The sequence below is a fragment of the Cupressus sempervirens genome, chromosome 6 (genome assembly GCF_028749045.1).
Source record: "Cupressus sempervirens isolate cs-2001-9-10 chromosome 6, ASM2874904v1, whole genome shotgun sequence".
Taxonomy (NCBI): Eukaryota; Viridiplantae; Streptophyta; class Pinopsida; order Cupressales; family Cupressaceae; genus Cupressus; species Cupressus sempervirens.
Window position 1 is genome coordinate 347,268 of NC_143123.1, and position 27,531 is coordinate 374,798.

General features: G+C 34.8%; 1 protein-coding gene across 3 annotated transcripts in view; it reads right to left on the bottom strand.

Moving 5' to 3' along the window:
• The window catches only part of LOC149550663 (Divalent ion symporter), a 46,681-nt gene that overhangs the window by 6,090 nt on the left and 13,060 nt on the right, over positions 1–27,531 (bottom strand). For 2 of the 3 annotated variants that reach the window (XM_089786212.1, XM_089786214.1), the window contains exon 5: positions 12,308–12,686. The exons of the other annotated variant lie outside the window; for it this stretch is intronic. In XM_089786212.1, the coding sequence (XP_089642338.1) occupies positions 12,424–12,686 (263 nt within the window). In that variant the 3' untranslated portion in view covers positions 12,308–12,423. Of the gene's footprint in view, positions 1–12,307; positions 12,687–27,531 lie in introns of those variants that run through there. 3 annotated transcript variants of the gene reach the window in all.

Sequence of the window (27,531 nt, forward strand, 5' to 3'; positions counted from 1 at the left end):
AATCGGGCCTGCTCTTTGAAACACCAAACAGTGTTAGTAAAGAATGTTCCTGTAGCAATTTGTAATTGGGTAAATTAGTCTCATGATATTGATTTGGATTAAGCAATTGGATATTTGCTTCTTGTCAGTAACAATTTTGTGGTGCTTGGAGTATGCATATTTGATTTATTCTCTCAGATTTGCAGTTGTAGTTTTGGTCTCACTCTTATTTGCATCGAATTGGTATCAGAGCAGGAAGATCTTGAGAGTGTGAGGGATGGAAACTCACACAAGGACCTAGCCTTGTCATTTGGTTATTAGATTCTTGTTATGAAATCTTCTGGTTGCAGGTGCATGTTCACTCGCTGCAAGAGGTGGACATGGAGGTCTACCAAAAAGATCATAGGAGATGGTCGAATATGTTGTCAACAGACTGGGGAGAGAGGCGAGAGGGGATTCCTAGGTGAGGGGCAAAGTTGTTGTGATGTGTGATGTTGCATTTGGAGTGGACTCGTGGATTGCTATAGTGCCTGGGGGACAGCCAACATTAACTCCATTGATGGGAGTCACCAAAAGATTGGGTAGAAGATTGGATGCACATCGTGAGAGAAGCAGAGATGAAGATGAAGAGAAGTTCAAGAGGTAGAGACACAGTATAGCTTGTTTTCTTGCAGGCCATTCCAGTTCATTTCCATGGGACATGGAATTTTTTTGAAAGTCGGGAGTATGGTGCAAGGAGATCCTTGGTTTCATTTAAATTGTTCATTTATATTAAAGCCCAAATATGATTCTAGTAATGAAATGTTTGTAAAACTTTATTAAATGAAAATGTAATTGTGCAATATTGCAAAATGGTAGTTTTGCAATGTTGCACCACATGGATATTATGAACAATCATGGTATTTGAAGGGTCATATATTGAAGAGTCAATCCATGTAATATTTTATAAAAGGATGTGAATCTCCTGTGAAAGTAGACATCAAAGGATAGAAAGAATGTGAAATTTGAATCCTTTGGCTGTCCTGCAGGGTGGTCAATATTTCAATTTTGAAAAGTCAGTTTTGTCGAATGGAAGAAACCTGATTTTATTTAGTTTTAAATCTGCATTGGTACCCTTTTGTTCTTGTATTAATTTTAGTTTGTTATCGAGTTGTCATTGAGTTAAAATTGCATTAGTCAATTCCTTATTCTCAAATTGGATGCATAAACAATGCCATCGTTCTCACCATATTATGGGCTGCAAATTATAATCTATTAGAATATGAACCGATTCAAATCTAATTATTTCATATATGTGGATCGGTTATGTGACAACAGATTTTTCTCAAGAATATTGGGCATAGAAAATTCAAGGTCATCAATTCAAAAATCAGTTTCATGCTTATTATGGCAAGGTTTTTATTTCATTTGAAATACAAATGATAGATATTGCTGCCCTATTTATATGCATTGAAATTTACTTGCTATTGATTTGAACTTGGTTTGAAGAAATATCTGATTTTGTTTGGGCTTTGAAATGTTTCCTTGAAACAATTCCATATTCCCCAAATTCCATATTAATGCAGATTTGCTTTTTTTGCTCATAACATAATGTGGTGGGGGTTTATGGCATCGATTTGGATATGAGCACTTGAGCTGATTTGGGATTAGAAAATTCTGATTCTGATAATGTCTTTGGAAACTGATTCAAGATTGTGGGTGAAGAATAATGGTAAGAACTATAATAGCCGACTCAAGAGGGTTTATCATGCCATGGAATTGGGCATCGATTTTTATACAAATTGGGTAAAGATGACTGTATTGATTTCAATGAATTGGTGTTACATCCCTATTTTTGCTTAAATATAAAATACTCTTTATAGCCATTGAGAACTTCATGTGAAGTGAGTTGATTTGGTTAAACTAGTTAATCATTATGGTTCATGTGAAATGAAAATGCTGGTTATTTGTTATGAATTCATGGAACTTGGAATAATGGTTAATGGTTATGATGTTATGTAAATTGGAAATGGATGGCTAATATATATACTTGCTATAGTAATTTCTGATTTGATTAAATGATGAGAATTATGATATTAACATGACAAATTTCTTTTGTAGGAATGTGATGAAGGGGGGGAAGCATTGCTAGAAAAGGAAAGGGTATGAGGGCACCACCTACCATTGAGCTAACAGGTATGGGTCCTAAACCACCTTGGTCAAGGGTAAAACCGGACTAGCCAAGTAAGAGGATACCAAGTGATCACCATGAGCTAAATTGGTCTACGCATTTAATAAGATGATAAAATGATTCAATGGAACAAAATTGTTACTTAAATATATTGGAAAGAACTTAGAGCTTTGTGTGATACCTGACATGCCTTGATATAACGATACCATGGTACCTACATTTACTTGTACATGTATATACATATATATGTATATATGCGTAAATTCAAATGACATACATGAGTTTTATACACCCACTTAAAAGAAGATGTATACCCAAGATATGTATGCTTAGAATATCACGTATATATACACACACATGCAAGTATAGGTAGATACAGGATGGTATCCTTATACTAACACTTTGAGAGTAAAGTTATTATTTCTAACCTTGGTTATGCCTTAATAATATTATTTCATGTCATCGGCCCTCTTTATTTTTCCAAGCAGCCTATTTTCATTTTCTTTCTTTTTGAAATAGCCACATGTATTATTGGCCTTTTTAGAGGCTCTTGAACGTAACTCATCTTTAGCCACATTTCTTCATCTTTCTCGTAATCGAGCATGCATTTGAGCTGCAAGCCAAAATCTATATTGGCGATTTCATTATTACTAGCAACATTATGCACATCCGTGTTTTTCTTTAGTGGCGGTTTTCATCTACGTTTCCATATTGCCATCTTTGAGATAGTACTCATACCGTTGTATTCAAAATTGCATCCATATTGCCGTTAAGCCATTTGAGTATTGCATAAAATTTGTCGTGATCACCTTGAGTATTGCATTCATATTTCCGTGGTTCATAATTGGATTTATGATCCTCTTGTTGATATACCTATCAAATGTTTTCCATCCATAGCCCCATTGTTCCTCTCTGTAGTTGCTTTCATATCACCTGAGGTTAATAGACTAGAACCAAGGAGCCGTACAGGCATTTCTAACAATTAAAAGTGATCACACCTGCTAGTAGTCTAGGTCGTGCCTTCTTCTAAATATTTTGTGTTTAAAATATGATTGTTGATTCTGAGATTAAGTAAATAGAATAGGCAATTGATAATATCATGTTATGGAGTCAGTTGGACAAGAGTCCAAAATAATATGATAAGTTTGCAAGTTGATTTCCTTATGTGCAAGAAACGTGTTCTGTTTTATTTAATTACGGTACAGAAATGAGTTTTACTTCCAGAAGTTGAATTAAAAAGGAAGAGTACAGTTCACTAATAATCTCATATAGAGGCATTATCCATACGTTATATTAGATAAGGAGGGCATCCTCATTGAAATAAAGATAAGATATATGAAAATATCTCTGTACATTTGTTATGAGCTAGAGTTTAGTGGACAGCCACACCGAGATTCATCTAGGATGACCAATAAGGTCTAGATGAAGGGTGTAGGCTGAAATCAAATGATTATGTGAATAACACCTGCAAGGAAATGGAAGATAATCAATAACACACTAAGCTTAAAATGAGAATGAACAAATGAACAAACCAAGTTAGCTCATGGTGACCAAAATGGTATAATCTTGTTTAGTCAAGCAGTGGTTGATCAAGCACATAGTGTCCATGTAAATCCTTGGCTAGGGTAGGTTTAGTAGCGAGCTTGTTGTTGTGAACACTAGAGGTTAGGGTTGCTATCAGTTGGATAGATGGGCTGATGGGAAGCACTCCATAGCCTAGCTGGTTGCATAGCTGACACTCTAATGCTCAATGGTAGGACAAGAGTCTCGCATGCCTAATCTCAGGTAGGGAGGGCCTTTCTCGGTTGAGATTGTGTGGGGATACTTAAAAGTGCGTGGTTGGGAGGTTAAGCCCTTGACAATGCTTCTCCTCTCCACTAGATGCCAAGACTTGCAAAAGACAGAGATATGATCTGCATTCAAGTTATCTTCTTTTAATGGGTACTTTACTTTTATGTATTTACGTTTTTAGTTGAAGATATGTTGGTTAATATTGTTAAATCACTTACTCTCTTTCAATGGACTAGAATTCAATTAATTTGTTATAATCATTAATCCCTTTCATTTGAATATGTAGAGTAGTACTTATAATTGTTTTTCATGTGAATAGGAAAGGTATTGTTTATTTTGTTTAGAACTAATTGTTTTATTAGTAATTGGAAAAATTAGCTTGTTACAAATGGTATCATAGCTCTGGGTTTGACACTAAAATTTGGGCTCATCATTGTCTTGTTTAGAAAACTGAAAATGTAATGTTAAAAAGGGAAACAAGATGCACACCCAAATTACTCCTTGCAAGAAACCTCGTCATCGAATATTCTTTTTTATGATTGAAAACATGCCAAAATTTGAATACTTCTATTGTACAGTACCTAAGAACGATGAAACTCTAGCCCATGCTTTGCTTCGGATCAAGAAGGAATGGGTCAGGTGGACTTCTTCTAGGAAGACAGTTATGCACAACAAACTTATTCAAACATGGAATGTTAAACAACAAATCCACTTTTGATCTATCATGTACCTTGTATAGGGCAAGAAAAGCCCAAGGAAGGAAACAGATAGGATACCTAGGAATAGGGTGTTCGTTTTCCTTAAGAAAATCTTGATGAAGTATCTCTATGTACCCTCAGAAAAGGGAAATTTTTTTCCAAATAAATATGGTTGTAGTGGCAACAAATCTCTATTTTGTTATTTGAAGAATAATGAGATCAAATGGCATTTTGTATTTAAATTATTTTGAGCAAACAATTGTATCTTCTCTCTTCTTGAGCATATGTATGAAAACATAATATTGATAGAGGAACCAATCGTATATTTTAGAAAACAAATACTATGACAAACAATGGAAACAATTTAGAGAATGAGATGTCCAATGGGACCGTTTCTCAAAATTGCATTCTTGAGAATTCCATTCCTAAAAATCCCACGGACCTGTTGAACCAAGTCTTGTGGGACACTCAAACTAGGATGGAAAATATAGAGAAAAGAACAAATGCTTTGACAACTCAACTTGGGCAAGGACGGGAGGATATTCACTCCTCCCCTCTTCCTAGAACTGAGCAAGAGTTATCTGCTCATAGTGCACATGAAACCAAAGCTCCTCTAACACCATTTGAAAAACAAAAGAGACAGAAAATAGTCAATGATTTGTCTATTGGCATTAAGAAGATTAGAACCCCTAGATTTTCCGGATTTGAATCCGGTGAAGCCTTCGAGGCTTGGTTAACAGAAATGGAACAATATTTTGGGATCAAAAGTTTCTCTGAATCCTCAAAGGTGTTTTGGGGAATTTACCACCTTTCTAGGGAAGTAGCTACTTGGCAAAAACTTGGATTGTTGAGTATGCAAACCAGCCAAAGGCTCAAGTAGATCAATGTTTGTTAGAGGCTCAAGTAGACTTCCCAAATTTCTCTACTGAGGTTAATTTGTATGTAGCACCTCTAGGGTCGTATGATATTATCATGGGAATAAATTGGCCCAGTGAGCACAAGGTGAAGGTAGATTATCTTACAAAGACATTGGAATAGCTAGATGACCACGGAAACCCTGTGAACATTCAAGGAACAATGCATGAAGCAAAATCTCAATAGATTTCAGCTATGCAACTTAAGAGGTGTAGAAAAAGGGGGTGCAAAATCTTTCTTGTAAGGATAGAAGATCTGAACGAACCATTAGAAACCACGTATTAGAATGATTACATTTTTTAAGATTGAGAGATTAGAGAAAAATTGAAAGAGTCCTTCGAAGAAAAGTATCCTAATCTTAAGAATGATGCATTTCCAAAGGAATTACTTGGCTTAGCCCCTTCTAGGGTATTTGGTTTTACCATAGACTTGGTATCTGGGGTAGAATCCATATCAAGAGTGCCATACAAGATGCCCACTTCCAAATTAATGGAATTACAAGTGCAGCTACAAGATTTATTGGATAAGAAAATCATCTGACCTAGTGTCTCACCTTGGGGAGCCCTAGTATTGTTTGTCAAGAAAAAAGATGGAACTATGAGGCTATGCATAGATTATAGAATGCTTAACAAGGTCACCAGTAAGAATAGATATCCATTTCTTAGAAATTGATGATCTATTTGATCAAATGAGAGTAGATCATGTTACCACCAGCTTCAGATTAAAGAAGATATTCTCAAAACTGTTTTCAAGATCGGCGATGGATACTATGAGTTCACAGTTTTACCCTTCGGACTAACTAACGCCCCTGCAACTTTCATAAATCTCATGAATAGTATATTCTAGGATTACTTACACAAGTTTGTGTTGGTTTTTATAGATGATATTCTCATCTATTCCCGAGATGAGGAGGAACACCGAAAACATCTTGAGATAGCTTTGTAGAGATTGTGCGAGCATAAGTTGTATGGGAAGTTATCTAAGTTTTCTTTTTATCAAAAATAAATTTGGTACTTAGGGCATATTATTTTAGCTAAAGGAATAGTAGTAGACCCCGCTAAGATCATACAATAAAAGAGTGGTCCATCCCTAGGAATGTGCCAAAGGTCAGAAGCTTCATAGGTTTAGCAGGTTTTTATAGAAAATTTGTTAGACTTCTCTAGGATAGCACATCCCATCGCTACACTGCAAATGAAAGGGGTAAAGTTTTTCTGGTTTGAAAAATGCCAAGCTGCATTTGAATGCCTAAACGAGAAGCTAACCACATGCAAATACTTAAAAGTGTTAGACCTTGAGGGTCACTTTGTGCAATAATGGATGCATTGGGAGAAGGACTAGGGGGTGTCTTGATGCAAGAAGACCACGTCGTTGCTTATGAATCCTGGAAGTTGAAAATCTATGAACATAATTACACACCACATGACTTAAAGTTAGCAACCATCATCCTCTACAATTGTGGAGACATTATCTGATTGGGAAACCATTTGAGCTCAAATCCGACCATCATGGATTGAAGTACATATTCACCTAGCCTGATCTTAACACTCACCAAAGGAGGTGCTTAGAGTTCTTAGTAGATTATGATTTTGAGATCAATTATATCAAGGGTAAAGAGAATAGAGTAGCTGACGCCTTAAGCTGATGAAGACATATTTTGGCTATGGTAGTAATAAATACTAGTTTTAGGGAGCAAGTAATTCAGTGTTTGCCGAGATGAATTTCATAATGAGGTAAGTCGAGCACTCCTCAGGGATCCTCAAGATATTAGATATGAAGGATACTAACTGGACGAAGATGGGCATCTAAGATATAATGGTAGGATGTACATACGTAAGGACTCAGAGATTTGAAAGTTGATTTTGGGTCCATGTCGCTCCTTATTCAGGGCATGTTGGAGTAACTAAGACAATGGCTGACATGAAACCCTTGTATTTTTGGAAGGGCATGAAGAAGGAAACAATTGAGTATGTGGGAGAATGCCTCAAACTTTAGAGGATTAAGGCTCAACACTCATACCTAGCTGGGTTATTACATCCAAATGAGGTTGTAGAATGGAAATGGCAAATAATCACTATGGATTTCATCCAATGGTTACTTATGACTCGAAATAGACATAATACCATCCTAGTGGTAGTGGATCAATTAACAAAGGTAGCACATTTCATTGCAGGGAGCTTAACAAATGGGGCGCTAGAAATTGCCCATAAGTTTGCGAGAGAGATTTTTAGACTTCATAGGGTTCCAAAAAATATCATATCTAATAGAGATGCTAGGATAACATCTAGATTTTGGCAAACTTTGTTCTTAGCTTTGGGAACAAAACTGAAGATCAGTTCAGCTTACCATCCAGAGACCATGGTTAGATAGAAAGAGGAAACCAAGTATTAGAAGATCTCTTTGGAGTGTATTGCTGGGATCACCAGTATCAATAGGAGATGTACCTCCCTCTGGTTGAATTTGTCTATAACAACTCATACCAGTCTGCTATTAAAATGACACCCTTTGAAGCTTTATATGAGCATAAGTGCAGAACCCCTATAAGTTGGAACATAATCGAGGACCAAATTATTGTCGAGCCTTAGATGCTTCTAGAAATAGAGGAACATGTAGTTAAGATTTGTTAGAGGTCGAAGGAGGAAAATGATTGGCAAAAAAGTTATGCATATGGTAAGAGGATTCCTAGAGAATTTTTAGTGGGGGAAAAGGTTCTCTTGAAGTTTAAACCACACAAAAGTACTATCAAGTTTGGTAGGAATGCCAAATTAGCCCCGAGATATGTGGGACCCTTTGAGGTGTTGGAAGTCATAAATCTTATAGCCTATAGAAGTGCCCTACCTCGAGCCCTTGCCATAATGCATAATGTGTTTCACTTTTCATATCGTATGAAATATACAACCAGCCAAGAACATGTTATTGATTGGAATCTCAGAATATTCAGGGGTGGTGGCAATAGAACCACTCAGAATATTCGAGATGCGTAAGTTGCTTGCATAATCGAGATATCACTCATTGCAAGGTTTGATGGGACCAGTATGCTGAAGAGAATGCCACTTGGGAAGATTATGATGAAATCTTCCATAAATTTCCACATCTTTTTCCGAGAACTTTTAGCTATGGATTGCAATAGATAAATTGTGAATTCAATTTGAACTATGACAATTTCATGTTGACATAAACCTCGTATTTTTAAATATTCTTTTAAATGTTAAATTTCAAAGTTTATTGGGGACAATGAAACACAAGGGGGAGGGTATGTTACATCCCTATTTTTTCTTAAATATAAAACTCTTTATAGCCGTTGAGAACTTCATGTGAAGTGCATTAATTTGGTTAAATTAGTTAATCATTATGGTTTATGTGAAATGGAAGTGTAGGTTATTTGTTATAAATTCATTTAACTTGGAATAATGGTTGATCGTAATCGTTATGATGTTATATGAATTGGAAATGGAGAATACTTGTTATAGTAATTTTTGAATTGATTAAATGATGAGAAATATGTTAATACCATAGTAGATTTCTTTTGCGGAAATGCGATGAAGGTGAGGAAGCATTTCCAGAAAAGGAAAGAATATGAGGGAACCACTTACCATTGAGCTAACAAGTGTGGGTCCTAAACCACCTTGGTCAAGGGAAAAATCAAAGTAGGCAAGGGGATACCATGTGATTACCATGAGCTAAATTGGTTTGCACATTTAATAAAATGATAAAATAATTAAATAGAACAAAATTGTTACATATATATTGGAAGAAACTCAGAGCTTCTTGTGATAACCGACATGTCTTAATATAATGATACAATGGTACCTACATATACTTGTACATTTATATACATATATATGTGTATAAGTGTAAATTCAAATGAGACATACATTTAGCGTATCTGCCCACTTAAAATAAGATGTACACCCAAGATATGTATGCTTAGAATATCGTGTGTATACACACACACACACACACACATGTACATGCATATACAAGTATAGGTAGATATAGGATGGTATCTTTATATTAACATTTTGAGAGTAAAGTTATTATTTCCAACCTTGGCTATGCCTTAATAATATTATTTCATGTCATCGGCCATCTTTATTTTTCCAAGTGGCCTACTTGATATTTTCTTTCTTTTTGAAATAGCCACATGTGCTATTGACCCTTTTAGCGGCTCTTGAACGTGACTCATCTTTAGCCACCTTTAGTCATCTTGCTCGTAACCGACAAACTCTATATTAGCAATTTTGTTATTACCAACAACTTTACACACATTGGTGTTTTTCTTGAGTAACAGTTTTCATCTGCATTTCCATATTGTCGTCTCTGAGATATTACTCATACTGCCGTATTGAGAATTGCATCCATATGGTCGTTAAGCCATTTGAGTATTGCATAAAATCTGTCGTGGTCACCTTAAGTATTGCATTCATATATCTATGGTTCATAACTGGATTTACGATCCTCTTGCTGATATAGCTACTAGCATTTTCCATTCATAGCCCCATTGTTTCTCTCTATGGTTGCTTCCATATCACTTGAGGTTGACACACCACAACCAAGAGCCATACAAGCATTTCCAACAATTGAAGGTGATCATACTTGCCAGTAGTCCAGATCATGCCTTCTTCTGAATATTTTGTGCTTAAAGTATGATTATTGATTCTGAGATTAAGTATGTAGAATAGGCAATTGATAATATTATGTTATGGAGTCAGTCGTACAAGAGTCTAGAATGAAATGATAAGTTTGCAAGTTGATTTCCTGAACTGCAAGAAACTTGTTCTATTTTATTTAATTATTGGACACAAATGAGTTTTACTTTCAGAAGTTGAATTAAAGAGGCAGAGTACAGTTCAGTGCTAATCTAATACAGAGGCATTATCCATATGTTATCTAAGATAAGGAGGGCATCCTCATTGAGATAAAGACAAGATATATGAAAATATCAAGGAACTTTTCTCTATGCATTTGTTATGAGCCAAAGTTTAGTGGACAGTCGCATTGAGATTCATCCAGGATAACTAGTAAGGTCTAGGTGAAGGGTGTAGACTGAAAACAAATGATTATGTGAATAACACCTGCAAGAAAAAGAAAGATGATCAATAACGTACTAAGCTTAAAATGAGATTAAATAGATGAACAAACCGAGTTAGCTCATGGTGACCAAAATGGTATAATCTTGTTGTCAAGTCGAGCAATGGATGATCGGGTACATTGTGTCCATGTAAATCCCTAGTCAGGGTAGGTTTAGTGACATGCTTGCTGCTGTGATCACTAGAGGTCAGGGTTGCTAGAATTTGGATAGATGGGCTGATGGGAAGGACTCCATAGCCTAGCTGGCTGCATAGCCGACACTCTAACACCAGGATGCTCAGTGGTAGAATAGGGGTGTCCCATGCCCAATCCTAGGTAGAGAGGGCCTTTCTCGGTTGAGATTGTTTGGGGATAATTATGGGTCTGCGGTAGGGAGCTTAAGGCCCTGACAATGCTTCTCCTCTCCACCAAATGCCAAGACTTGCACAAGATAGAGATATGATCTGCATTCAAGTTTCTTTTAACAGGTACTTTACTTTTATGTATTTCAGTTGAAGATATGTTAGTTGGTTAATATTGTTAAATCAGTTACTCTCTTTCAATGGACTAGGATTCAGTTAATCTGTTATAACTGTTGATCCCTTTCATTTGAATACATAAAGTAGTTGTTATAACTGTTTTTTGTGTGAATAGGAAAGGTATTGTTTATTTTGTTTATAATTAACTGTTTAATTGGTAATGGGAAATATTAGCTTGTTACAATTGGTTATGTACTCCAAAGATTCAAAAGAATGTGAATCGATAGTATGTATTCACTTCTGTTTGATATCGGTTTTGTCATTTCTTGGACTAAAATTGTATTTGAATGTCGGCTTTATTAAATTAAAATCTGCAATTTATATTCCTTGGTATCGGGTATGTGATCCAAGTCACAAGATAATTCCAGACTATTGGTTGTGGTCATTTATTGACTGTGAGTATTGGGAATCTATTGAGTTGTGTTTGGAATCAGTTCATATAGGAAGGAATCAGGCCTGCTCTTCTAAATAGCAAACCATGTTAGCGAAGAATGTTCCTGTAGCAATTTGTAATTGGATAAATTAGTCTCATGATATTGAATTGGATTAAGCAATTGGATATTTGCGTCTTGTCAGTAACAATTTTGTGGTGCTAGGAGTATTCAGATTTGTTTTATTCTCTGAGATTTGCAGTTGTAGTTTTGGTCTCACTGTTACTCACATTAACCTTCCATTAGTAACCTCAATACCTGCACATATGAACAAGGTTCTCAAAATACAAAATGACTTATAATAGCAAATTTGAAGTGAACAATTAAAATAAGCTAAAAGTTGGATCGCATAAGCCAGCATTTGATAGCATATGCTTCCAACTCCTCCAGAAAACACATGAAAATAGCACGAAAGGACTGAACTTGTTAAGTCGGTGATAATTATGCCCATGACCCTTCTTCCTACCCGCTCTTATAATCACCAATGTAATGGGCACCCTACAACTTATGTATTTATTGCCTTTAAGAGCCAAAAAATTTAGCCAATCAAACCGATGAAAACTCATTTTACATCTGTACTCTGGGTCATAAGAAAATAAAGCAAAGGAAAATGAAAATTGCTGCAATGTCAAAAGAAGCTGCCACAATTACATAAAAGCAGTCAGATTCTGAAAAGATTTCTCTGTACCTGGTGTTATGTGACCAAAAAGCATATCATTGCAGGAAAATAAAAGCATTTTTTCTTTGATCAACTTTAATGAGTCATAGCTACATATACACGATTACTACAACCTGAGTTAAGCCCAACAATTCAATTTCCAATTTCTTAGTTTTCAGCTCCTTACTAGGGGTAAACCAACAGATACAACCACCAATGTTGCTGGAATTCCAAATTTCAAATGACCCCAAAATGAGAGGTGGTATCCAAGAAACTGTGCTCTTCTGGCCTGCTCACAAACAATTAAATTTGCAGCTGAACCTACCAATGTTAAGTTGCCTGCCACAGTGCTAACCCATGCTAAAATGAGCCATGCTTTTCTCACGCTTGCCCCCGAGAGTGCTGCAGATGCTGCCAGTCTACTACCCAACAAAAGCACTGACAGCAAATAAAACAATACTGATGAAAATACTAATCAAATTTGAACAGTGAAAGCATAAACACCTTCAGAATTTTGCTTGAAAGAATTCAACTTATACAGGTTAGTGTCATTGCATGTCATTAACATACACAGTGCACACTATTAAATTGGTTTTTTTCCCTAAAAGAAAGAGAGGAGTATGTCATATGTACAGATAAAAGGAAATATATATGACGATGTTCCATTCAGACTGGACAGAAACAATTCCTACTGAAAACTTTACTGATGTTTAAGAGGGAATATGCGAAAACCAGGGAGCTTGAAAGACATGGAATTAAAAACCATAACTAAAGGACCTATACAATCAACCCTAAAAAAACCCTAAACCTGTAATCCATCTTACCAGAAGTTCTGCTTTTTATATATAGCTTACTGACTCCTGCTGCGATACCCAGAAATGATATCCGAGCCAAAACAAAATCATAAGAGTTCTAGATCTTCAGAAAATGTGTTGCTTTGCATTCACATATTTAGCTTGTGCACCATCCTTTGTTTCTCCCTATGGATTCCTTTTCATCCTAATTTTCTTCATCCTCAAGCCATGCCCTAGAAGTTGACTACTTTCACTATTCATCCTTGAAACTTGTTTCCCATCCTGAAGCCTTGGTCTATTATATACTGCACTGATAGCCAAGTTCTTTAATTATAGATAGTTTTCTATGCAAGATATCACTAGCTTCGTTCATTCATCTACCAAAGAGTGCTTGATACTCCCCCTTTAATACTTCTCTTTCATACCATATTAATTATGAACAATACAAGAAATGGATTTTGACTTGTTTCCAATTTCTCCAGACCCTATCAAATGTTCACTTCCTGAGGTCTTTCTATAATGGAAAGCATTGATTGGACTTCACGTACAATGAGAATTCAGTTGGCAACGAAAAAGTCTAACAAAAATGGGTGCAACTGCAGGGAATTCCTCTGTTGCATTGCATCCTACTGACTAGTATTTGAAACAGCCTCACTCTATGTATGAACCATGTGCAATGTCTCTTTGTAAAAAATGAACCAGAATGAAGGATTTCCTTAATCTCTGATTCAGATTTGCATAAATACGAAAATTGGTCATACCAAAATGACTTCTAAAATCATAACAGACAGAAACCCAGCTTAATGTGACAGATTTCGATTGCTTTTTAACATATTCAAGCATGATTTTAAGTCAAAACGTTTTGTCCAATATATCAGATAACAGCAATGAACATGTACTGCAAATTACAATGAAAAACTCTTCACTCTTGGATGTCCATACTCCAAATACACATGAAACAGCTACATCTTCTCCTGAAACTCATCCAAACTTCTCCTATTTCCTCACAATAGCAAAAAACATGAAATAACATTCCAACATCAGCCAGAACATCAATAAATGCTCTTACAAACAGCTATAAAAAACTGAAACCAATCTTCTAGACTATGCACTCAAAACCTCTACAATTCACCTAAAAACTGCTAGACAGCACTGCAAATGAAAAACACTAAGCTGCAAGACAAGCTCTGAATGAGATTGCCCTTGGAGACCTTAGGAGTCAGGACCACTGTCTTCGAGCCTCAATCTCCTTGGTTTATCAACATTAGAGACTTTTCTTAGTTTTATTAGCCTGGTGAAATACAAAACCAGCTGGTTAGAATGAATAAGATACAATGCTCAGAATATTAAATCTTCTCCAAATATATAGAGGAGGAACCCTTTGCGACCTCCTCTTGGAAAATAAATGAAATTTTATTAACTCCCCTCCAAAAGAGGCTCCCTATGACCATTGAGTTGTCAACAATTGAATTGTCCAAAAAGTCTCTTTCATTTGTAACTGTTGCTTCTTGTTTGAGATTTCTTGCTACATCAGTCCAAAGGAGACACATCCCGACATCCGAAGAGGCCAAATTTAATATTAAGTAATGAGATCTTCACATGGTCCCTCTCAACATAGGCCTCATAATGAGTTCCGATAATCACCTTTGGATTCTTAGCTGAGATCAAACCATAATTCCCACTATGACAATCTGTCATAAAACCTGCCACTGATGCCTTCTGATTTGACTCCATAATAAAAAAATTCAATATGTGTTTTCCCAAATGATGTAAATTGCTTTGGTGCAATGCAAATATTAAATAAATAATCTTTCCTAGTTTTTCTTGTTATCATCAATTCACTATTTTTGGCCAATAGGAACTTACTATATTTAATAAGTGTTTTTTTTAGGGAAAAGGTAAATGTCACCATGTGTAACAACCAGTTTTCCCGGGTCTTAACTAACATATCAAAGAAATACAGTGATTACTTCATATTCATAGGAAGACAATTATATTAGTTATGTTCATGTGAATGAGATTAACGGTTACAATCACTTAAATGGAAATTTCATAACTAAAAATTGAAAACATTATTAATGAATTTACCAAGGAATTTAAAATCTACATACCTTGGAATTCGAAACTGAAATCAATCTAGGGACGCTTCTGCAAAACCTAGGTTAGTTTTCAGATACCACATAAGATCAAATGACAATTACCATCAAATACCACTATATCAATTAGGACATCAATTACTATTGAATCATTTAAGGCATTACATACCACTGTATCAATTAGGGCATCAATTACCATTGGATCATCTAGGGCTTCAAATACCATTGTATCATTTAGGACAATAACATTCGGTTAGGAAAATAAGCTCTTATTCATTATTCAAATAACAGAACCTATCTCTTGCATATAGATATATTCCATGTTCCGTTGGAAGATCAACCGATCTAATTGGTTGCCAATTACATTGACGAGAAGAATTGCTTTCATTAAAGGAAATAACTGAAACGATGATATAAATCAATTAATCTTATCTTCTACTTATATAAACATCATAAAGGTAAAATACCTGTTTCCAACAAACGTTTGAATGCATAGCTTATCTTTGTCTGATGCATGTCTCGACATCTTGTGGAGAGGGGAAACATTGTTAGGAGCTTAACCTCGCAACCACAGACCTTAAACTTATCCCCACACTTTCTCTAACTAGAAAGGCCCTACCTACCCAGAATAGACACAGAACATCTTGTTAGCCATTGAGCATTCTAGTACTTAATCACAACACTCAACTTGGCAATAGAGAATGAATTGGACATGCATGAGCTATTTAAAATGATTCTTTTTAAATGTAATAAGTTTATGAATTTCTTCTGATTCTGATTCCATGTTCTTGAAGATTTCCTCTCACCTCTTCACCCTTTTCCTTGGCCATACAGCCGGGTGAGTCCCAGGTGTTTTAAATCTTAGAGTAATCCAACTCTTTTTCTGAGCCCAGTTGGGGTAAGAATATTGCCATTTTCAGACTATCAATATCAGAGAAAAGATCCTAATGAGCTTGCAAGGAAATACATTTTGATTCGAATACACTTCAACAAAACACAAATGTATGAACATGTGATGCACATTTGGTCTTGACTCAACATAGAGAGATTGGACTATCAAATATCCATTCGATTTGTAATTCAGAAGTAATGTACGGAATTTTCATGACGCATTCTTTTTTGCTGCAAATACGAAAATAGTTTAAGAAAACACAAAGCAATCTGAATATGGAAGGCCAACCACATAACCTGGTCTAAAGATGGAAGACGTGAGCCTTGGCTTGTTTTCAAGTAGCCGGTTCCTTAGACGTGAGCAATTCTGAATGGAAAACTCAAAATAGATATGGACTATGTCTGGTCCGAATCACTTGCAACATACAGAAAAAACGTAACGAGCAGGATTAAAATTGTGGAAGGAAGAATTTGTAGTAATCTAAAAGGAGAAGATGACCACATAACCTGGTCTAATTCAATGGAAACGTGGGTAATCTGAATACAATTTCTAGAATAAATATGAATTACGACCTTCATCAAGGGTAGAAGATGAAAGAAGTAACGTAGAGAAATGTAGAGGTAAATCATGTGGAGAAATATTCATGTCTCTTGCTTGTCTTGGCTTCCAAAATATATAGAGGCAATCGATGTATCAAAGGCTTCCAAGAAGCCGTAACTCTTGAAGAGTTAAAAGATCTGTCTTCTTGAAACACCAATATCATATGCCAAGTAGGAAATAAATGAATATGAAAAAAAAACTTGAAGGTTATAATCAAAAGGATAACTTATGAGCATATTTATTTACTTGCACATAAATATATTTTATTAAGATGACGCCATGTTAAATGTTTATCCAAGGTCTTACCTTTTAAATATGTATATCTAAATACATGTTTCATCTGGAAGATTATTTTATCTTGTACACAATTTAAATGTACGTATTAAATAGATAAAATCTTGTATAAAAATAATACTATGGTGTCACCTTTATTTTTGTATCTATGTGCACGTACATAAGTATGTTTTATAATGAAGAGATGAGAATGTCAACCATAAACCATTAAAGGTATGTACTTTGATTAAAATAAAATGTTTAATGTTTTAAAGATTATCCAATAGCTCATGCATGTCTAATGTGTGTATCCTGTTATGCAATCGCTAGGTCCTCAACCATGGCGATTCACAATTCATACCCATTTGCCGAGTGATGGTGATGTTCCCATGCCCAATTCTTTTTTGACAATGCTTCCACCCCTTTGATGTGCTCCCTATAAGGAAATTCTCTGCAGTTAAATCATATTACTATAACAAGTTATTAATCATAAATAATCATAATGGCCAACCGCCTTTTCAATTCCATGAATTCATGATAAATAGTCAACTAGCATGTTATCTTCATATGAAATTACAATGACTAACCATCTTAATATTTCGCAGGATTACAACAAATATAATCGTCAACTGACTTCATGTGAACCTCAACGGCTATATGAACATTTTAAATTGGGTTGAAAATTGGGATGTAACACCATGACATTGTATGAAAGTTTGTTTTCCAATCTTTCCTTGATAGGAACAAGATTGTGAAACATCGTCTCAACCTTATTAATATCCAACTTAATTTTGATCATTGACCAATCAGCTTTCCTGTCTCAAAGTTTCTTACTAGGAGAACAGGAATCCATGTATCTGAAAATTAGACCTATGATTTTGTGACCACAATGAAATAATCAATGCCAAGAAAGAATATTTGGTGACAACCTTTCCCATTGTGGTATTGCTACCAAGATTTAACTCTGTAGTTTTTGAGCCAAACTCATTGAGTAACAATTCACATGAATCTATCTCTCATGATAATAAATAGAACACTTACCACTCATTGGATCTAGGTGATACTCACAGAGGTAAAGCCCCGAGACTTCCCAGGTCGTCACTCATCCCAGTACTACTCTAGCTTGAGCATGCTTAACTACAGAGTTTCCTCCATGGCTAAACCCACTCTGCTTGCAACCCCATTTGCAAAACCCTCACCAAGTGTTGTGCCTTACAAACCATTCATTAGAAAGCCCTTTCAGCTCGTCAATTGATAAGTAGGAGATATTTCCATAGCAAGTCCAATTGTGATACTGTTATCATGATTTTACTATCTATTTTTTTAGTTAAACTAATTGAGTAGTGATTCACACAAATCCATCTCTCATTAGAATAAATAGAAGACTTAGCACTCATTGGATCTAGGTGATGCTCATAGAGGTGAAGCGCTAGGGCTTTTCGGGAGGTCACCCATCCCAGTACTACTCTAGCTTGAGCCTGCATCACCTAGATCCATCTATTGTAAGGTGGTTTTGGTTTTTCATACATTTTGTTCCCTCTTCTAACCATCTTTTCAATCAAATGATCAAAATTAGGTGCCTTCAGTTAATTAATTTCTTGTAATGGCTCCAAATAAGTTCAATATGTGGAAAGAAGAGCTTTAATGGAAGCAATCATACATATATCAAATTTTACACTAACAACTTTAATGGTCATCCTAGTTAATCTTTAATTTATTACGTAGTTTCTATTTTTTGTCTTTAGTTCATGATTGTTTTTTAGAAACATCATCTTCGTAAATATATATAAGGAGCTTTCATCTCCTCTGGTTAATACAAAAAAATTGATTTACCATAACATGGAATCAAACTAGATTGATGGGTTTTCATAAGATTTGGCCAAATTTTAAAGAAAAAATTGAGCCTCTTCTGTCCTGGAATTTTTTCGAGATTTTTTTTTTTGATTTTTTGAAATAAAAATTGTTTGTAGTATTTTATAAAATTTTGTGGTTCATTGTCAATGACTTTTTTTTGAAAATCGCAAGCTCAGTCGAGGATTTTGATTGCATGGTTTCCTAATTTGAGAAAAAGTCCGTCATTTTAGGTAACATGTATTTGCATGTTCTTACATGTACATTTTGTAAGTTGGATGTACTTGCATGTCACTTACATGTGCAATTTTACAACGCAAAGTATTGTGTTTTTCTCCATGAAGATTTCTTTGATGGGTTTTCATAATTTTTCCCTCTAGAAAATTATGGTTGGGTTTTAATAAAAAATTCTTAAAAGTTATCTTATTGGGTTTTACCCTTTTTTTCCTAAAAAATGAAGCTTTGTATTCTCCAATCAGTGTCTTAGACTCTATTCTCTAGTTTTGATCAATTTTCACCTGAAAAATCATGCTTGGCTTTTCCAAAATTTCTCCTCCAATTGTGGCTTTTGCAGTTTGTTTTCAGTTGTAGTGCTCATTTACAAAAGTTCTTGGTGAATCATCTTGTAGTTTTGCTTTGGGGAATCGTGCTCATCTGCAAAAAGGGTTTGGGGATTTTCCTCAAAATCATGATTTTAGTTTCATCTTGGTGTCTCTAGCTACGGGTTATAATACCTTTGTTACCCAACATTAGATTGGATGGCTTCTTGGTCATTAACATTTTGTAGATCCAGGGAGGGTCTTAGTAGTAGTAGAATGTTCTGAAGAATTTGTGACTAAAAGGCACTAGTTAGACAACGACCATTAAGGGAGGGTATTAGAATACTATAAGGTTTCTTTAATGGTCATTTTAGTTAATCTTTAGTTTGCAACGTAGTTTCTAGTTTTGTCTTTAGTTCATGATTCTTTTTTTAGAAAAATCGTCCTTGTAAATCTATATAAGGAGCTTTCATCTTCTATGTTTAATTCAAAAACATCAATTTACCATAACTTAACTCCAATATCATGCTTGATTGATTGGATTGTGAAATTGAAGCTCGTTGCATCGCCATTCTTCAATTCATGTTTGAGCAACTCCAACAAAAATTGTATGTATTTTGATTTCAAATGAGAATATCGTACAAATCATTTACTTTTTTGAGTGGTTTCCATGGTGTGTTGCACTCTTAAATTATTAAACATGGTAGAAGATTTTCATCAATCCATTAAGCCAAGATTTATGAAGAGAATACAAATGGCACAAAGCTGTAATGATATAGAGGTAGCGAGAGAACAATTCAACTGCCAAAAGGAAAAGCTAAAGAGAGAACCAAAACACTACACAACTAAATTTTGTTAACTCAGAATATTAACACATTAATGGTCCCCTCCTTAATTTAAAGGTTTTGTAGTCAAAAAAAGCATTCGTCAAAAATTCTCAAACTTCTTAAAGCTGGAGTAGTACTAGGACACTCCTCGAGTTGTAACTTGACATATTTCGCATGATGTCGAACCAAATGGAAATGTGTTCACGTGTTCAGTTTAATCATTATAGACAATATACTCAGTCAATTTTATTCCAGATTGATTATCAACAAGAAGTGACGTGGATGAAAAATTAATTAGGGATTCTTTAGAACCATAATATTTCCCTAGTTGCCTTAGAAGCTTCCATATATATTCAGCTTTTGTAGAGGATAGAGTTGGTATTGGGAAACCTACAGTACCATTCTTTTGCATGATATAAATGCTATTATAAGTGATATGCCCAAATCTCATATGCCATAAAAAACTAGGAGATGAAGTACCTTAAATAAGATATACAAAACTCCTAGAAATGGCTAAAGTGCCATGGAGTTTTAATACCTTACCATCTTCACAACCAATAAATGGAACTTGATTATTTGACTACTTCTTAAGAACCATTTGTCCATATTACAACAAAATGGAGTGACCTTGTTGTCAAATCAATACTAGTGGTAATGAATTATGGTGCTTGTGCAACTGGGGAAGATACAAGACATCATGAAGTACAAAATCTGGAAGGCGGCACAACTTGTGTTAAATGATTCTTTTACTGAAAGGCTTGAGACTTGATTTATCTACCAAATTGATTGTACCATAAACACCTTCATGACATTCTTCAAAATAACAATGCCAAAATGTCATATGTTGTGTGGCCTGAGTATCCAACACCCAAACATTATGGCATGAAGCATTGATTGAATTTGGTAAGCACAATCTAATACAAAAAGCACATACTGATCATTATCACTTCCACATTAAAATAGGGCCTTTATCATCATAATGTATTTATCTTTGTGTTTGAAAAAATTATTTATCTTATCCTATGAGATATTGCATTTATGGGCTTCATGACTACCTTTTCTATGACATCCTTTGCAATATGTGGGATTTATCATTTCGATTTTTTTAATCAAAGTATTCTCTTTCATTTGAAGCCTCTTTACCTATATTCATCTAGTGACCTCCACCCCTTCCTCAATCATTGTTACAACTTCTAGAAGAGAAGTTATTAGGTTTGTCTTTTTAACATTTTCACCAATGCAATAAACTTTCCTTCAAAAATCCTTCTCAGGTTCTGCCAACTTTTCAACCAATGAAACAAAAGTGAATCTTCAATTGATTAGTTGCTTGGAGAAATTCCAAACAAGTTGTATGTTTTGAAGTGTTGGGGTTAAGGTGTCTCGACCTTTGAGAGCCCTAGAATTATTTAATTCATTTATTTAATTCCCTATTGAGTATTTTATTCATTATATCCTAACATTAAGTTTCTAAGTTGCTATGTCACTTTATGGAACTTGATTGAGTGTTGGCTTCTGTTGAGATATGATAGCTTCAGAGAGATTATATTGGATACTATTTGCCCATATATGTGAATGTATGTTTTACATACATTCAAACGCATGTACTTGTCATAATAAATCTGCGAATATACTTGAAAACCGACCAGCATAATCATATGGGACTAAAATGAACTTGATACATATATATATTCTTAGCTTGCTTCATATAATAATGATCGGTTAAGGCATATTGCTAATCATATGAGTAATCACTTGCTAGTTAGTATTTACTAACTAATCAAATCCCCTTTTGGATCGGATTAGTTAGTGCATACTAACTAGCAAATGCATTAATGACTTTTCATTTGAATAGTCATGTCCGATCATGGATTGACTATTGAATACAATATATATATATATATATATATATATATATATATATATATATATGCCATCATTGAAAGGAGTATAGATGTTGTAATTGATAAATGTTCTATACCTTCCTAGAGTCTGAAGATGATCATATTTGCATAATTATGTTTATCCTAATATATAAAACTATCCTACCTTAACATGGTATCAGAGCCAAGTTCCTTCTGTAAAGCCTAATCGCTTGAAGGAAGATCTTATGAGCACACATGGAGGACAAATGCTTCTGACACTCACATTACCAGTCTGGCTACAACACTTATTTTATCGGGTGTGAGCCTTATAATTGAAGTACTGGGAAATACACTGCGTAAACACCTTACTCAATCACAAAAGTCAATTAAGACTTCGCAGTAATCAATGATTCGGAGAGGTGAAAGGAATAAATTAAACAACTTGGGGGAGTACTGTAGGAAATGGAGACAGGTGTATGTGGTGGCATTTCATTGATTGGGTCAAAATCATTATATTAGTATCTGTGACTTGGGGCATTCCCATGCGGGAAGTATTCCATGAATGTGACTAAGACTATTGGGTAAGTAAATTTGTGTAGATGTGAATTCTGCAAACATGCAAAATAGCCAATTCTTGTACAAGCATGGTAATGATTATTGGCAGCAGCCAAAGGGATAGAGTTTCTAAAATATGTCAATCTTTCTTGCTGCACCAATATAGTATCAAGAATGATTTCAAGAAGTCAAGGAGTGTCATGTTTATTCTGGATATTATTTATTTACTTATGCCAGATATAACTTAATCTTATTCACTGTGAGCTTCTGTTATTTTGAGTTGTAAACTATATATGCTCCTGATTCCAAACATGATTGGTGTTCAAACTCAAACCATCTGGGATAACTCTGCTGAGAAAAAGAGTTCATCGTGGATGATGTTTCATGTATCAGGTCAACATTCATCCATCTTGGGAACAATGCCAGTTGAATACTCTGCATGTGTCTATCGGATTGGGCTGGAACAATGTGATCCAAAATGTTTCTGTAGATCAGGAGGCAGAGGTCCTATGACTTATCAGTTCAGGCAATAATGTCGAAAGGAGATTGGCTGCACTTACACGAACTGAGGAGGGAATATTTGGATAAAACATCATCTCGATAGTAAAAGATATTTGAACACAATTTGAGAAGACACGATGCAAAATATATATTTTATGAGCAAAGAGTATTAGTTATGAAGCCAGTGATAGTCAATGAGATAATCAGAAAATTGTTAATGTAACAATTAATCATAAATTAATAAAAGGCAGGAGTATTTGTGAAATGACTACAGCTTATTCATTAGTCATCACAAGTGATAAGTCTGTCTTGAAGTAATATGATTTATCTGAGTCCAATACAATTTTAATTATAGATTAGACCTTAAGGAATTCTCCACAAGACTTGCACTGATCGTATTCATTGAGGAGTTCATTGTATGCCTCTTGCATTGGAATATGAAATGTTTGCAATGTAAGACATGATTGGAAACTTCACACCATCTTTATTCTTGAAAGAATCTACATTAGTAGTGATTACAGTTGGCAGGTGATAGTCAGTTGAAGGCATTACAGTTTCCTGCAGGCATTATTAACAAGACACCACAATTTCTTATGTCACTGCAAAATACTTGGAACTGATTCTGCAAAGTTTGGAGAGGCTCAAAAGTCATTAGATGGTGAAACAACAGTGGTGATTCGTATTCCAGCATATTCCAAGTCCATGGATCTGTGGTTCTTGTTTGGTGCATATTTGGTCATTTATGACTCTTTGCTGATTACATGTTCTCTTCAAATAAAAGATGAGTATTCCATGCTTGATAAATGCACATGAACTTTTGTCGTTATGCTATAGAAAATCATTATGCTTCAATTGCATTGGACATTCTCCCTATTGCTTTCAAGATGGACCAAGAAGCATAAGAATAGAAGAACTTGATAATTGCTACAACGAGACTGAGTTGGTAGCTAGAAATGTTTCTTCGAAGAGGGAGAGTTAATATTCAGCAGGAGTCTGATAATCCATTTCAGTACTTAGAGGTCCTTCTATATTTGGTGGCAGTAATAAACACTGCAAGTTGTCATTTCTGAACAACATGAAGATAACAATGTTATATCTCGAGGAGTATAAACACCTAATGAGGTATTGTCACGAGGAACCAGATATATTGAGCTTTGAAAATATTGTGAGCTCCAGTTTGGGACAATTCCATATGCAGAAGTTAAAATTGGAAATTAAATATATCTGAGATTTACCAACAATGTGGGAGACATTGATCACAGGAAGCATGTAGAGGATCTGCCACAATTGATCTTTGAGGAGTTTGATTATATCGCTTTAGAGAGAGCAGGCTGCAATGGAATTTTGAGGGAGTCTGAAAATCCATCATAGAAAATCTTGGATGAGAAGGTCAAGAGGCTGATGCATGTACTTGGAACTTCATATAGAAGCCACATTATTATGAATGTTTGTACCGCCATGCTTAGGGATAAATCCAAAGCTTATTGCATTTACTTATGTTACTATGAAATTAGACAAGTATATTTATGTACAAGAAACTACTACTATGAATAATGTCATGATCAGAACAGAGAGAGTTGCTAAGGAGTAGAACTTCAAGACAAAATATATTATCACAATAGTATGAACGGCTGATATTCTCACCAAGTCAAGTTTGTGCATTTGGAGACTATCTTAAAGTTATGAAGAATGAAGCCCTTGCTAAGGAGTCTTAGCATCAATGATTTATTGAAATTTACTTTATTGAAATGTACTTTATTGAATTCTTCGCTATGTGAGAGAAGCCTAAGGTAGAACCCTAGTTTCACAATCACGGAGAAGTTGTGATCGATCCATCCTCTGATATGGTTCATGATGGATGTCATGTGTGTGACGCCATGACAACACCACGTGAGAGAATCCATGGTGGTTCTGTGTAAACCTTTTGTCATATGTTTGACTGTGAATTTAATGGCCCCCTTGTGTACATTACTGAAAAGTGACGATCTTTCTGATAATGTATCTTTCTGATAATGTACACTTGTATTCAACATTGTAAGATGATGACTTTACTATGTTCACTATCATGACGTATATCACGAAGACTTGATATTCATGGAAATGTCTTGATAGTTAATAGCTCTTGAACTTAATTGATAGATATCATGCTGACTCGATATCGGATTTGTATCAATATGTTCTTTATGAGATAATCATGGTGGATATTATGTGACGTAATATCCATGGACATGCCATGTTGAGTTATGGTAGACATCATGCAATGGGATGTAAGTGCACATACCATAACCAAGATATATGAATATCATGCTGACTTGATGTCAATATACTCCTTGATATCACGAGGTGATATTGAAATTTGTCATACTTGGTATCTCTTGAGCATTTTTATGGATATTAGGAGACATGATTCCTATTGTAGATCATTATATTCTTTATGAGATAATCATGGTGAGATGCCATGATGTATTATGGTAGACATGATGCTAGTGCTCATACCATAACTGGGATATATGAATGTCATGCGACTTAATGTTCATTATACTCCTATATCTCGAGTGAGGTAGTATCTAAATTTGTTGATACTTAGTCATCTTCCCCAGCTAAGAGGGAGTGTTGAGATATGATAGCTTTGATCAGATTATATTGGATACTATTTGCCCATATATGTGAATGTATGTTTTACATACATTCACACGTATGTACTTGTCATAATAAATCTAGGAATATACTTGGAAACCAACTAGCATAATCATGAGACTAAAATGAACTTCATACATACATACATACATACATACATACATACATATATATTCTTATTCTTATCTTGCTTCATATAATAATGATCAGTTAAGGCATATTTGTAATCATATGAGTATTGGTTGGTGCATACTAACTAACAAATGCTTAAATGACTTTTCATTTGAATAGTCATGATTGATCATGGATTGACTGTTGAATACCATATATATATGCCATCATTGAAAGGAGTATAAATATTGTAATTGATTAATGTTCTATACCTTCCTACAATCTGAAGATGATCATACTTGTAGAATTATATTTATCCTCATATATAAAACTATCCTACCTTAACAACTTCCTACATGCAAAGTGCAAACCATGAAATGTGTCAGTTGTGAAATCTCTCAAAAGTGGGTTTGGGTGTCGAGTGTCCTTGTTTTGTGAGATAACTCTTGGCGGTATAATATAAATTTGCTAAGTCGAGGCTAGCAAATCAAGAAGATATAAAATTTGGTAGTTTATATATCGAGAGAACTCCTTCTAGCAAGCATCTTTATGCATGGTGGATACCCAAATATGGTTTTGGCAATCTTCTATATACTATGTGTAGGTTTATAATGTTACTATTATATAAGGATCGGTGGTGGTGGTTTCAAAATTTCTATTTTGCAAAGTGCCACACACATATAAAGTTGATATTTTGGACACCAGTTGTCTACCTAAGTATTGGGGATGGTTTTGGAAACCATGGGTGCCTAACTTTTATGTGTGAGCTCTATAATATTTTGGTGACTTAGTTGTTTTACAAAAACATTTTTTTGCTTATTTATGAGACATTACGTAGTTAGAATTACTCTAGGAATCTTTGTTGTTGTAATTACTTTCGAAAAAGCATATATTATGTACATTGTATTGTGATCCTTGTTACTTATAATACAATTGAGCTTTGTATTTTTGAGCGTGGACATTTTTCAATATAAATTTGGTGTTTATGATTTTGTGTTACCCATGTTTTCAACATAGCCAAAGTGATTTACCCTTTTTTATTTGCTCATTATCCAGTATAGCTTTATAGTTGCATGGTCAGCCTTTCACAACATTTTGAACCAAGCCTCCTCTCTCTCTAGTTCCCTTTATTGTTGATGACTGGCTAGTCATGTTATCTTGAGTCTTGATTGAGTCTAGCACTACCTACAAGAGGCCTACCTAGTTGTGTCGACATATCTCTTGCTTCCGTAACCCAGCCCTCCATTTTAATCTCTTTGCACTTCCTATTTTCCCTGATTTCTCTGTTAGAGAAAAAGGTTAATTTGATTTAATTTATTAAATTACATTTTCTTCCTTCTTAAGATTTCTTCTTTATGCTTTTTTGCATTCACATTTAATAATTAATTAGTAATTATTAAATGACTTCTACTTCTTAGGGCTTCCCTTTTAGGGTTTTGATCTCCTTCATAAGGATTGATCGGTTGTAATTTCATTTATTCTATTTTGCACAATACAATTTTTTTGTTTGTTGAGAAAACTCTTCTCTCTCTGCTTTTATTTTTGCCTTGTAACAGGTTATTTGCATGCAGGATATCCAGGGTCTGTGGATTTGTTTATTATCAAATCTTACATGGTATTAGAGCCTTGCCTATGGCTGTCTGTTCTTGTTTGAAGAAAAAAAAGAACGAGGGTTTGACAAGAAATTTGAGATTTTAAAGTTTTTTGTGTGAAAATCGGGGGGTCTCTGATTTTTGGATCACTTT